Genomic DNA, 13,222 nt, shown 5'->3' on the forward strand with positions numbered 1-13,222 from the left:
ATATAAATTTTAGAATTAGCTTGTCGATTTCTACAAAGAGGCTTACTGGGATTCCAATCGGGATTGTTAAAATTGGCATTTTAACAATATAGAACATGGCATACATATTTCTCTATCTGTTTAGGTCTCTGTGTTGTCTATTGCTGTGTAACAAATTATGCTAAAAGAGAATGGCTTAAAACATTTATTATCTCACACTTGCTGTGGGTCAGGATTAAAACATGGCTGAACTGGGCTGTCCTGCTTCGGGGTCCCCTGTGGTTGCAGTTAGGGTCATCAGTCAGGTCTGCGTCATCTGCGGGCTAGACTGGGGCTGGAGGGCCTGCTCACGTGGCGGTGGGCGGGGGGCCTTGGCGGCTCCCGTGGGCCTTCGCAGAGACTGCTAGTGTCTCAGCCTGGCAGCTGGTCTCCACTGCCAGCTGTCCAAGACGCGAGGAGCAAGAGGCCGCCTCACCCCTGGTGGCCTGCTCCCTGAAGTTATGCATCGTCATTCCTACTTTTTTCATGTTTGTTAGAAGTGAGTAACTAAGTTCGACTCGTACTCAAGAGGAAGGAGATTAGACTGCCTGTCGAAGGGGGCACCAAAGTATACCATGTTTTCGGTAGTAATTTTGTGTCATCAATGATGTGTGACACCTGCATTTGCCAGGTGCAGAGCCATACAGTTGGTGTGGACGTGTTGCGCTTGCAACCTGCGAGCTCGCTGGGTGTGCTTGCTTATTTATTTCGGCAGTCCTGTGCGGGTTCCCAAGGGTGGTCTCCACGTCTTTCTGTGTCCCTTCCTGTGTCCCTCCCTCTGCACCTTCCTCTCCCGTCTGTGCTTGTCATTTCTCGCCTTAGCGTGCTGGCTGAGACCTGAGGCACAGGACTGGGAAGCGGTGGTGACGGTGGATAGTGTGACCTTGCTCCCAGTCCCGGGGGAGGTATCCATTTCCCCCTATCAGGCGTGACTTAGCCGCAGGTTTTTGGGGATAGCCTTTATCAGGTTGAGGAATTTTCCTCCTATTCCTTCTTTTCTAAGTTCGATGATGGTGCGTTATTGTGTGTGTGTGTGTGTGTGTTATTTGTGTGTGTGTGTGTGAGTGACACAGCAGCGCCAGCACAAAGACTGCCGCTCGGCAGGCCTCTGGCACTGGCCCGCAGGGCAGGGTCCTCCTGGCTGTGGTCTGGACGGCCGTGGGGCTGTCCCCATCTCTCAGCCTGTCCCTCCGGGTCTCACTGCGACCTGAGAGTGTAAGGGCTCCGCTTTGTTCAGGGTTGTCCCCACTGTTCCTGGCCTTTTGCAGTTCGTATAAAATGGGGAATTAGTTTATGAGTTCCAGATACAACTGCCGGAGTTTCAGTAGGGGTCATATTGAGTCGTGGATGAATTCGGGCTGCATGGCTTCATTCCAGGACTGGGTCTCCCGACCCAGGAGCGTCTGCCCTTTGCTTGGGGCCTCAGGTCCTTCATGAGACTTTGTGGTTCTCTGTGTAGGGGTCTGGCCATCTTTTGTGACACCTGCTCCCAGACGTTGGTGCTTTGGGCACTGCTATGCTTGCTGTGAGTCGTATCATCGTGACCCTCACTGTTGCTGGAATTCTTAAATGCAGTTGGTTTTTGTACGCTAACCTTGTAGCCACCAGTATCACTCTTTCTCATGATTTTCTGTAAGGTCCCTCGGATGTTTGTCATACACGGCATGTCATTTGCACATCATGAGTTTTTCTGCCCTTCCTGTCCTGACTCCTTTTTGTCCTTTGTCAGTGGCGCTGGCTGGAACCTTCAGTGCGATAGGGACAGAAGTAGTGGCAGCACAGGTCCCGTCTCACCTGGCGCTTGCTGTGTTCCCCGAGGTTAGGACAGTCGCCATGCCGATGGGGAGCCCTTAGGAGGGAGGGGGTCCTGCGGTGGGAGTGGGCACGGGTCTGCTAGTGGGGTAGATGGAGCACAGTGACCCTGGGATGGCTCACGGCAGGCGGCTTGTTCAGGGAGGGGTACATCCTGTGCTGATGGCTTCGGTCTTGTCAGGGCCCTCAGCACTTGGCGTCAGGACCAGGAGGAGGCAAGAGAGCCGCGTGGCTGCCATGAGCATCAGGGCTGTCGTGTGTCCTATGCTTGTCTGATGGCGGCCGCCCACCAGCAGCTCTGCTGGCGTGTCCACATCTGGGCAGTCGTGATGCGTGGGGGCCAGAGGGCAGGCGATGATCGACGAGACCGCGTGGGGGCCCTGAGTGCTGGAGCGGGTCGGAAGGGGTGAGGGGCAGAGGACGGGGTGGGGGGAGACCTACTAGAGGCGACAGGGCTCAGAGTGTGATTGGGACAGAGGACGAGGTCACTGGCAGGAAGAAGAGGTCAAGGCTGAGGGGCAGGGAGGTGGAGGGTGGTCCACGCGAACGTGAGACCCCCAGGAATTCAGACCCGACGCAGCGGTGGGAGAGATGCCCACAGCAGGGGCTGGCCTGGATGGTGGGTGCAGCCCATGGCTCGTGTCAGCTTGGGCTCCTGGGGAGAGGGGGCTCAAGCCACAGTAAGGGACGGAGTGGGTGCCCCACTTCCGGGGGGTGAGGTGGGCAGACAAAAAGCAGCCTCCTAGAAGGCTGGCGGGAAGGGCCAGTGGAGGCCTTGAGGGACCAGACTTAGATGTGGGGTGGGCGGGGTGGGGGTGCAGCCACCTCCAGGGGTGAGTTTCAGGAGCCCTGCTCTGTGCAGCCTCTCAAGCCCGCCTCCCCTCCCCTCCCCAGGTTCTGAGGAGGGAGGCCCCAAGACACCCCTTCCACAGGCACCCCCCATGGGGGCTTCTGCTGAGTCAGGTTACCTCCTGACCCCTTTTCTCTTAAAAGAACAAAAAGAGTGCCTTCCTCTGAGAAAGGTCACCTGCAGGGCACACCTGCAGGGCAGTGTCTGGGGGCGGTGTGTCGGGTCTGAGACCGTCCGTCCTTTGGGGCTGGCGGCTGGGGTCTCTGGTCCAGCCACATGTGCTGTCCAAGCTCATGGCCCAAGTGCATCCTACTTATAATTTGCACGTGTTAATTATTAGGGAAGCGAGCGTTTGTCTGGGTGCTTTCAGTGGTATCTGTGCCCTTTGTCCCGTGAGCTGTCTTGCCCTTTGCCCTGTTGTCATTGCCCCAAGGACCACTCTGTCACCTTTACTGTAAACGTTTTCGCCCAGTTGACTGCCTGACTCTGACAAGGCCTGTCTCTGACCTTGTCGGTTTGGTTTTGTTTTCACAGTGCAGACATTTTTAAACTCTCGCGTCATCAGATTTATCCGTTTTCTTTTCAGTTTTGGACTTTGGTCAAGCTGAGAGAGGCTCCTCTGTGCTGGGCTCCCACAAGTGACCCTCCAGCTCCCTTCTCGTGCCCCTCGGTTTCACTCTTTCTCATGGCCACGTCTGTGACGTGTCTGGAGTGGGCTTGGTGCGAGGACAGAGGGGACGCCCTGCCCGGCTTTTCTAGGCGGCACCTGCCGTGCGTCCCACGTGGCCCTTCCCCCTGCACCTGGTCTCCCTCTCTCACCTCCACTGACCACTGGCTCCTGGACACTTACTTCCAGGCTTCTTGGCCCTGGCTTGCCCTGGACAGTACCGGGTCAGCCTCATCTTACCACTTCGCTCTCTCCTGTCCGTTGCCTGCTGGATGGGTGTGTACGCCTCAGCGTCTCTCCTGTGAGGCCCCCACCGCCCGGTCTTATCACACCCCTCATTTGTGTGGGTGCTGCTGGCCCCAGGCTTGCTGGCCTCCTTGGCAGAAGGCGGCCTGGACGGCCAGCAGGCGTGCATGCCGCCTCTCCCGAAACAGCACATCACGTGGTTTCGAAGAGGCTGACCTTCAATGGGCTCAGAAGTCATCAGAAATGACCCAAAGCGCGTGTCCCCTGTTCACCTGCCTCTGCTGCGATGACCTTTCGTCACTTCTCGTGCATCTTCCTCATGTTTCTTTTATAGGTGTAGATGCACATTCTTAATTTATTCCTTTCTTCCATAAAAGGTAGCATGACACTTGGATTTTGTCCCTTCCTGTCACTGAGCAAACCCCGCTTCTTGGTGGCCATCCGTGGTGGGGCACCAGAGGTGTCCTATGCAGCCGCAGGGCCTCGTTTGGTCAGACGCAGGTCCTTTCCAGTGTTTTTTTTTTTCTGTCATAACAGTGCTGCGGCGAGGGGCAGACTGGAATTAGTTTCTGGAGTATTCTAGGACAGGCCTGCGGGGGGCAGGTGGGTGCACCCTGGGGATGGCCGCTCTGTCCTCGCACAGTGTCGCCATGGTGAGGGTGCCCACGGCAGCACCCGATGTGCTCTTCCCATGGCCTCCCGCCCAGCGGCCTCGCCGTCCCTGCTGCCCTCACGTCCTTGGCCCCCCGCCCCCAACTGGCTGCTCCCTGGGCTTGTCGGGGAGAGCCTGCTGCTGCCCCAGAGCCGCCCACCGCGGGCCTCACCTGGCTCACTGGTGTATGTCTTGCTCCCCTGGTGAGGACAGGGCCCGTCCTCGCACCCCCCCGTCCCTGTCCCCACCCCCCGGCCAAGCGGTGCAGGGGAGCGAGGAGGGCGCGTCGGGCGACGAGAGGCGCAGGTCCTGCCTCCTGGGTCGGGGCCGCTGCCGCGCTCACGTCAGGGTCTCTGGTGGAGTAAGATGTCCACCCCTTGGCCCACCGAGCTGCGCCTGGCCTGGCCCCTCCGCCCTTCCGACACTGACTGAGGCCCCTTCCAGGTGCCGCTCAAGGCTGAGGAGACCGACGGGAGCGTGCCCTCCGCGAGCTGTGCCCTCGTAGGGCAGACAGTGCCCGTGGCTTCCGACCTTCGCCTGCCCTAGGAGCCGCTGTGGGCACGCGCGCCTGAGGGCTCGCGGGCTGTGGGCACAGCCGTTGTCGCAGGTGAGCCACGCCGGGGGGAGAGGCGCTGGCTCGGCCCTCAGGTGAGGTTCAGCGTGTCCCTAGCAGCCTGGTTGCGGTGGGTTCTATGTGGCAGTCCCCACCCCATGCCCAGACACCCCCCGAAACAGGGCAGTCAGAGCCACGCCAGGGTCCTCAGTCCGACGTGTCAGAGCCCCTCACCCATGGCACATAGACGCCATGTCTGTGTGTCCACAGAATGCAGCACACGCTGTGCTTTTCCTGGAGAGAGCGGCATCTGGGGAGTCGCCCACGTTTTGAAATTATAGCGACGCCACAAGTAACACCAGCTCTTTTGACTGCAAGTTACAGGGATCTCCTCCAGGGAGCGTGGGCGGGCGCTGGGCCTCCTGCTCCCCCTGCCCCTTCGTCTCCCTGTCTCTGAGCAAGGCCAGGCCCCTGTCTCTGGGAGGAAGGTGACACCCTTGCCCTCCTCTCTGAGTCTCACACCGATGCTGGGGAGCAGGCCTGAGAGGCAGCCCGGCACGGTGTTTAACAGGACTGCACTTAGGGGCAGCCTCAGTTTTCTCCAAGCGGGGATGATGACGGACCCGTCGGGGGAGGGCTGCAGTGGCCGGTTTGGAGGGCGCCGCTGAGACGGCCAGCAGGGATCTGTCTGTACCGGGCCCAGGTCTGGGCCCTGGGCGCTTGTCCCAAAGGCCAGGGGTCCGGCAGTGCTCTCGGCACAATCTTCGGGAAGGCCCAGTGGTGCTGGCGAAGAGGACGGGGAGCAGCGGCCGCCGTCCTCCCAGGAGGCTCCTCCCACTCAGTCCCACACTTGCGCGCAGCTGGCCTGGGCATAGGGCTAGGGACTGGAAAGAGTTGCCCAGATCTTTCACTTGACGTTTCAGGGAGACTTGGGGGCAGGTCTGTGGACAGAGGCAGAAGCTGGCCTGCTTAGCGTCCCCTCGGCCTGGGTGGCGTAGTAGCCACTCCATGGAGCTGGCCTGGCCTTCCTGGCTTAGCTGGGGGGCAAGTCTTCAGCTCCGGCGGGCACTTCGGGTATTGGGGCTGGGAGGAGAAGGCTGAGTGAAACTTGGTGACGGCAGCGGGCAGGTTCGGGGGCTGGGGGCATGACAGCTCAGGGCTCGTACTGGGGGGCCATGTCCTGGGCCCTGGGCTGCAATGGGTCCCGGGACTCCCTGAGGCTGCCTTGGGCACCTCCTTTCTCTCAGAGGAGGTAGTCAGGCTGCTCAGGGCCCCATGGAGACGCTTTCCAGGTGGCCCCCAGCAAGACGTGACGCTTAAAGAGGCCGGAGAGAGTCTGGGGCCTCGGGAGGGTGGCCCAGCAGAGTTGGGCTGAGGACCTGTGTGTGCGGCCCCGGGTGTAGGGGACCGTCAGGGGCCAGGTGTGCAGCCTCAGCCCTGTGTCCTGTCCTCAAACTGGAGCAGGGCGGTGGGCGCAGGTGGGGGCAGCAAGGCTCTCCAGGTCCTGCTGTGTGGTGAATGTCACAGACGCCTTCAGAATGAGAAAACGAGAGAATGAATGTGCTCAATTTGAGAAGCTGGTCATTGCTTTAGGTTGTTTTCTGTAGGACATGGTCACCGGGTCCCTTTCCTCCTATAAAAGGGTGGGGTGGATGGCGTCTCCCAAATCTCATTAAACTTAATCAAGTCAGGCAGTGGCTCTGATGCTGGTGCCCATCGTGGAGCAGCAGGGCAGGTTCCAGGGCCCTGCGAGCCCGGTCTGCTGGGAGCCTTGGCCCGCAGTGGGACAGCTAGGGGCGGCCTGCTCTGTGGGTCCTCCCCTCCCGCGGCTGGAGACTGGCCGGCAGAGAGCAGTCTGCGCCCCTCCTTGGCCTTCATCTGTTGGGGTCAGCTTCCTAGGTAGCTCCCGAGACTGATGGCAGGGTGTCAATCCCACTTCGCAGCCTGTGTTTGGGGGTTCTAGCTCTCTGGCAGGGAGGGGCATGAGGGGAGCTGTGAGAGGCCAGCAGGGAAGGAGAGTCTGGCAGAGGGTTTGAGAGCTCAGCCACCCCCCAGGTGTGCTCTGGGAGCTGGCGGGGTGCGTGCAGGATCTGGACCCCTGCCTGTCTCCGTCCAGGGAAGCTGTGCCCAGAGGGCAAAGGCGGGGCTTGGGGCCTGGGCAGGGAGTCTGGACAGAGTGTCTGCCCTGACCCCAGCAGTCTGCAGTGGTGGCCAGCCGGGGACCGCCTTCCTGGTGCAGGAGTGTTGTTGGGAACATTCTTTCCTGGGCCTTGCTGGTCCGCAAGCCCACTCACTCCCGGGAATCCTCCAAGGCCAGGCACTCACTGAGAGCCCCGAATACGAGCCTGGACAGAGGCTGGGTCAGTGTCTGCGTGACCACAAGGCCCGGCCTGGCGAGAGTGGGGACTCCTGCTGAGCTGTGGGCGAGCACCTTCTGGGCGGAATACAGCCAGGGCCTCCTGAGGCGTGTCCTGTGACCATGCCACGGAGCACACCAGGGGCTCTGGGCTGGACAGGTCATAGTGGGTTCCATGGGGCCATGCCCCAGCCAAGCTGTCTGCCTGTCCCAACAGATCCAAGCCAGGCCGGCCACCTGGGCCTGCGTCACACGTTCAGACCTTTATTACAGCCCAGGGCGACTGGGCATTGACTAGCCGGGTCAGGAAGCCCAGGGAGGAAGAGGCCCAGATGCTGAGTGGTGAGGAGCTGGGCTGTTGGTCAAGATCGGCTGGGCCCACTGTGGCCAAGAGGCAGGGAAGCCTGAGGCCTGGCGGCACGCAGGTCAGCAGTGCTTTGGGGACCAGGCCAGAGCCCGGAGCCTTGAGAGGCTGCAGAGAACAACTCCTGAGGCCAGTGCCGGGCCCTGGGGGATCAGCGCCAGAGGGAAGGCCTGCCTCAGCTGGCGGCCACTGGCCCAGCCCCTCAGCACCCTGTGGGACAGCGCTCACTACGGCTCGGGCGTACCTGGGGCCTGACCTGATGTGCTTTATCTTCCTTCTCAGGCCAACAGGAGCCGCCTGGTCACCCACCCAGGGCTCCTCCGCAGGGCACGGCCTCCCGAAGACATTGCCAGGCTCAGTGCACTCCGCGTCTGGCCGCAGAGCCTCAGCTCCACCAGGTCTGGGAGCTCAGGGCTCCGAGCACACACACGCCCTGTCCTGGCCTCTCCTGAGCCCGCCCTCCAGCCGCACCCCCTCATTAGGCTGAGACAGTGACCCTGGAAGACACACGGGAGGGGGGAGGGGAAGGGAAGGCCCCGTCATGGCTGCTCCCAGGCCCCTGCCAGGCTCCTGAGGCCTGGAGGGTGCGGCGCTCCTAGGACAGCAGGGCCCTCTGCCCGTCACCCGGCCCTCCCTTCCCTTTCGGCACGGTGTCAGGGAGCTGAGGCTTTGTCGTCAGGGTGGCCAGCCGCTCCCCCAGGCTGTGCGCCTTGACCCTGGGAGGGGCCCTGCCTGTGCTGCCGGGGCTCCAGGGACGCAGGCTCAGTTGCCCTCCCACGCTGTGTGTTTCTGCCTGGGTCTGGGCACCGCCTGGAGCCTCCTGACACAGCCTTGCTAGGGGCAGAGTGCACCGAGCCTCTGCGAGGGCATGCCCTGGAGGGCGCCAGTCCAGACAGCTGCCCCACCCCTCCGGCCCAGCCCGGCCCCCTTGCTCCCCCATCTGGTGCCCCGAGCAGCCCCCCTGGTCGGCAGCCCCCGCCATGGCCGAGCACCTGGAGCTCCTGGCAGAGATGCCCATGGTGGGCAGAATGAGCACACAGGAGCGGCTGAAGCACGCCCAGAAGCGCCGTGCCCAGCAGGTGAAGATGTGGGCCCAGGCTGAGAAGGAAGCCCAGGGCAGGAAAGGCCACAGGCAGCGGCCGAGGAGGGAGGCGGCCGTCAGTGGGCCGCAGAAGCGGGTCCTCTTCCCTGCCAGCGTCACCCTTCTAGAGGCTGCCGCCCGAAATGACCTGGAGGAGGGTGAGTGTGGTTGGCCCAGGGGCCGTGCGCTGCTGGCAGCCCTGGCCCCGCCAGCCTGGTGCACGCCTTGTGAGGCCGTCCCATGGGGACCCAGGGTCTGGCCCAGCTCCCTCAGCTGTGGGCTCCCGGTGACGGTGACAGGGCAGCATGCGGGGCCCTGCTGTGGGCATGCGGCTCCAAGGAGCCTGCAGTGCCCAGGGTGTGGCTCTGCTGGGCTGGCGTGGCCCGGAATCTTCCACCTCTCGTCAGGAGGGTCCTGGCCGCCGCCTCTGGAAAGGAGGCCAGTAGCGCCCACCTGGGCACGCCGGCCCCGGTCTCCCTTCTCTGCCTCCTGGCTGGAGGCCAGGGCTTAGCCTTTGGCAGACTCCTCACCCCTTCCACACTCTTGGCCCCTCTGCTCTCCCAGAGAGGCTCTTATGGGCTCTTCTGCCCCCTTCCAGGGCCGGGGCGCCCGCTGCAGAGCCTGGGGTGCAGAAGGCCAGGAGGCAGGGGACATGGAGGGCGTGGTTGGGTGTGCCACAAGCCAGGGCACAGGGAAGTGTGGGAAGGAGGGTGTGTCCTCACGTTGCTGTGGAGCATTGCTGGGGAGTGCTAGGAGGTCCCAGGTGACTTCGGTGAGAGCCTGGAACGAGCTAGTACCGCTGAAGAGAAGTGAGGGCAGAGACCAGCTCTGCTCATGGGGAGACCCTGGGGGGAGCAGGCCGGGGTGCCCCCAGTCCAGGCTACGGAGGGGCAGGGAGTCTGCTGTGGGGAAACGGCTCTAGGTACCAGGGAAGGGGCGTGGGGACAGAGCGACTGCCAGTGCGGGGGCTGGATGAGGCATAGGAAGGGCTCGGGGAGCAGTCAGGAGCCCGGCAGGGTCTGCTCTCAGACAGGAGGGGTTTGTTCTGGAAGGCTGAGGGCTGGGGTGCCATGGCTCGAGAGGGGTGTGTCCTGCTGGGGGCTGGAGGCAGACAGATGCCAGTGCCGGCCCCTGAGCCCTGGGCATGGGCTCTGGCGCCCTTTCTGCGCCCCCCGTACCATCGTCCTCCTCGTCCTCTGCTCCCCTGGTTGCAGCCCCCCAGTCAGCCTAGGCCCTGAGGCGCGGGACTGACCACGCCTCCCCCTTGTAGTCCGCCAGTTCCTCGAGAGCGGAGTCAGCCCTGACCTGGCCAATGAGGATGGCCTGACCGCTCTGCACCAGGTCAGCCGAGTGGGGGTTGGGGGAGGGCACGGGCCGGAGCTGGTGCTCAGGCTGCCGCGTTTGCAGAGCTGCATCGATGACTTCCGGGAGATGGTGCAGCAACTCCTGGAGGCCGGGGCCAATGTCAACGCCCGCGACAGCGAGTGCTGGACACCCCTGCATGCCGCAGCCACCTGTGGCCACCTGCACCTGGTGGAGCTGCTCATTGCCCGGTAGGGCCCAGTAGGAGCAAGTGTGGCAAGTGTGGCAAGTGTGGCAAGTGTGCCTCTGTCGGGGTGGGGCTGCGGCCCAGGGCTGATCTTACAGAATCAGGTATCTCGTGCCTAGGCAGTCTGCGCTTGTGTCCTGTGCATCCACTTGCCTTTGCTACTGCTCGTGTCCTGGCATGGACAGCAGGGCCTGGGCAAGGGCTGCAGATGCTGCGACCCCAAGGGAATGAGCATGTGTGGTCATCTCCCCACCTGGCTGCTCACCCCGTGTGTCTTCCCACCAGGGGCCATTAGGAATTTGGGAACTCCTGAGGATAGGCCTTGACCTCCAGCTCTGGCCTCCTGCCGTCTGCCCCCCCCACCCCGCCAGGGTCTGTATAGAGGAATGCCATTCTGGTCAGTGGTGAGGGCGGAACTGGCAAGGAGGAAGTGGGAACCGTTAATGGGACGGTGGTCAGGACAAGGCTGCTCTACTCCGTGAGCACGCAGGTGGTCAGCTTCACCAGGACCCAGGGGTCCCTTTCCGTGGCCCCTCGACCCTGACCCTCCAGTGGGGTAGATGGCTGGGGGCTCAGGCTGTCCAGGGAGAGGTGTAGGTGTTCACGGTGTGTGGGTATGTGGGGGGTGAGTGGTCCTGGGGCCACAGGGGTTGTGCACAGGGCAGCCCCAAGCCCCAGCCCCTGGTCTCCACAGTGGGGACCGCCCTGGGCTCTGGGCCCCTCCCACTCAGGCTCTGTCCCCTGTGAGGGCTCTGCCGGGTGCTCCTCCTCTCACACCTGCTCCTTGGGGCTTCCAGAGTCCTGGCACCACCACCCGCCCCAGGCAGGCAGGCCCACTGTGCACCTTCATGGGGGCAGATGGGTCCCAAGAACCTGAAGACACAGGTGGACACTGCAGGACACCACCTGGCTTGAGGACAGGGTCCAGGACATCTGGGGCCTTGGCCTCCCCATCGTTGGCTCCAATGTCCCAGCCCTAGGCTGAGGGCTTTGCAGATGGACAACCTCTGGGAGGGGCCTTGTGGCCAGCACCCTGTCCGCCTCCCTGCAGTGGCGCTGACCTCTTGGCTGTCAACACTGACGGGAACATGCCCTACGACTTGTGTGAGGATGAACAGACGCTGGACTGCCTTGAGACAGCCATGGCCAGCCGTGGTGAGTCCCGCCCCACCTGCCTGCCTGCGGGGGTTGGGTGTGCTAGCTGTGAGCCGGTTACCCTGCAGGCATCACCCAGGACAGCATTGAGGGGGCCCGGGCTTTGCCGGAGCTGCACATGCTAGAGGGCATCCAGAGCCTGCTGAGGTTGGGGGCTGACCTCGACGCTCCTGGGGACCATGGGGCCACACTGGTGAGGACGTAGCTTTGTGCGATCCAGGCGGGGGAGGTTGCTGCTGGAGGGAGACGGGCTGGGACTCAGGGCTGGGCCGTTTGCCTGCAGCTGCACGTCGCAGCTGCCAGCGGGTTCAGCGAGGCTGCTGCCCTATTGCTGGAACACCAGGCCAGCCTGAGCGCCAAGGACTGCGACGGCTGGGAGCCGCTGCACGCTGCCGCCTACTGGGGACAGGTGAGCCTGGCGCTGGGGCAGCTGGGGTGCGGCTAGGCCCGCAGCTCCACAGCCTTCAGCAGCCTGCGCTCTCGCCCACAGGTGCATCTGGTGGAGCTGCTAGTGGCACATGGGGCCGATCTCAATGGGAAGTCCCTGATGGATGAGACGCCTCTTGGTGAGCTGGTAGCTAAACTCCCCTCACGTCCCCTGTCCCCAGGCAGGGGACCAGGCTGAGGGCTCCCTTGACCCCTCCGCCCACTTCCTCCCAGACGTGTGCGGGGATGAGGAGGTCCGGGCCAAACTGCTGGAGCTGAAGCACAAGCACGATGCGCTCCTGCGTGCCCGAGGTCGCCAGCGCGCTCTGCTGCGCCGCCGCACCTCCAGTGCCGGCAGCCGTGGGTAAGTGCCCCACCCCTGCCCCTGCCTCTGCGAAGCCCCACACTGTCTTCGCCCCGCTGACGTCAGCAGGCGGCCGGAGTGCCAGCTGGAGACCCCCCACCCACCCCGCAGAGTCTGCGGGGGATGGTGTTCTCCCGCACCTCAGTCTGCCCTCTCCCAGGAAGGTGGTGAGGCGGGTGAGCCTGACCGAGCGCACCAGCCTATACCGCAAGGAGCACGCCCAAGAGGCCATCGTGTGGCAGCAGCCGCCTCCTGGCAGCCCGGAACCACCTGAGGAGGATGAGGACCGCCAGACAGACTCGGAGCTCAGGCCCCCACCCTCCCAAGTGAGCTCCGCCCCACTGTGGGGCAGGCACGTGGCCCTGTGCACATGTGCCCGGCAGAGGTCCAGGGTCAGCTGCTGCCCCTGGACTACCAGGCAGCGGGAGGACGAGGAGGGGCGCAGAGAGCCCTCCTGATGGCCTCCGCTGTCCCCACAGGAGGACCCCGAGGCATCCAAGGCACACAATGGCCGAGCAGGCAGCCCTGCTGGTCGTCACCTGTACTCCAAGAGGCTGGACCGGAGTGTCTCCTACCAGCTGGGCCCCCTGGAGGGCACAGCCACTGACGCCCTGGCCCGTGCCAAGGCCCACCACACCCTGGCAGAGCTCAAGCGCCAGCGGGCCGCTGCTAAGCTACAGCGTCCCGCATCCGAGGGGCCAGAGGCCCCAGAGTCCTGCCTGCCTTCAGACCCCGAGACCCCCCAGCCTGAGCATGGCTCCAGGCCTGATGCGGACCCGCCCCTGCTCAAGCTCACAGCCCCCATGGAGGAGGCCCCCGTGGAGAAGAAGCCATGCTGCACGCTTATGTGAGGGGCTGGGGCTCAAGGTGGCAACAGTCCTGCCTTAGGGCTCCTGCCTCAGAGACCTTGCTGTGCCCCTGTGAGCGGGCAGCCCGTGAGGGGCCTCTCTGGCTCCCCCCATCTGGGATCCCGTCTCCTTACCCACGAACAGACCTGAGGCAGAAGCCACATCTGGGGGGACCCAACTGCAGAGACCTCATTTCATCCTGTGATTCTTGATAAAGGGCTGTTCTGCCACCTGCCTTGTGTGTCTCAGCTGGGCCACCGTCCCTGCAGTGGGCACTGCTG

General features: G+C 63.2%; 1 protein-coding gene across 4 annotated transcripts in view; it reads left to right on the plus strand.

Moving 5' to 3' along the window:
* Nucleotides 1-13,171, plus strand: part of PPP1R16A (protein phosphatase 1 regulatory subunit 16A) — a 17,828-nt gene extending 4,657 nt beyond the window's left edge. For 2 of the 4 annotated variants that reach the window (XM_039846163.1, XM_039846165.1), the window contains exons 2-11: nt 4,690-4,852; nt 7,801-8,757; nt 9,870-10,152; nt 11,200-11,303; nt 11,372-11,496; nt 11,587-11,712; nt 11,794-11,869; nt 11,964-12,093; nt 12,254-12,419; nt 12,573-13,171. In XM_039846163.1, coding sequence (XP_039702097.1) covers nt 8,499-8,757; nt 9,870-10,152; nt 11,200-11,303; nt 11,372-11,496; nt 11,587-11,712; nt 11,794-11,869; nt 11,964-12,093; nt 12,254-12,419; nt 12,573-12,944 — 1,641 coding nt within the window. In that variant the 5' untranslated portion in view covers nt 4,690-4,852; nt 7,801-8,498 and the 3' untranslated portion in view covers nt 12,945-13,171. The remainder of the gene's footprint in view (nt 1-4,689; nt 4,853-7,800; nt 8,758-9,869; nt 10,153-11,199; nt 11,304-11,371; nt 11,497-11,586; nt 11,713-11,793; nt 11,870-11,963; nt 12,094-12,253; nt 12,420-12,572) is intronic. The other 2 variants (XM_039846166.1, XM_039846164.1) reach the window with 2 other exon arrangements.
* Nucleotides 13,172-13,222: the final 51 nt, after the last annotated feature.

The sequence above is a fragment of the Pteropus medius genome, unplaced genomic scaffold, assembly GCF_902729225.1.
Source record: "Pteropus medius unplaced genomic scaffold, Ma_sr-lr_union100, whole genome shotgun sequence".
Taxonomy (NCBI): domain Eukaryota; kingdom Metazoa; phylum Chordata; class Mammalia; order Chiroptera; family Pteropodidae; genus Pteropus; species Pteropus medius.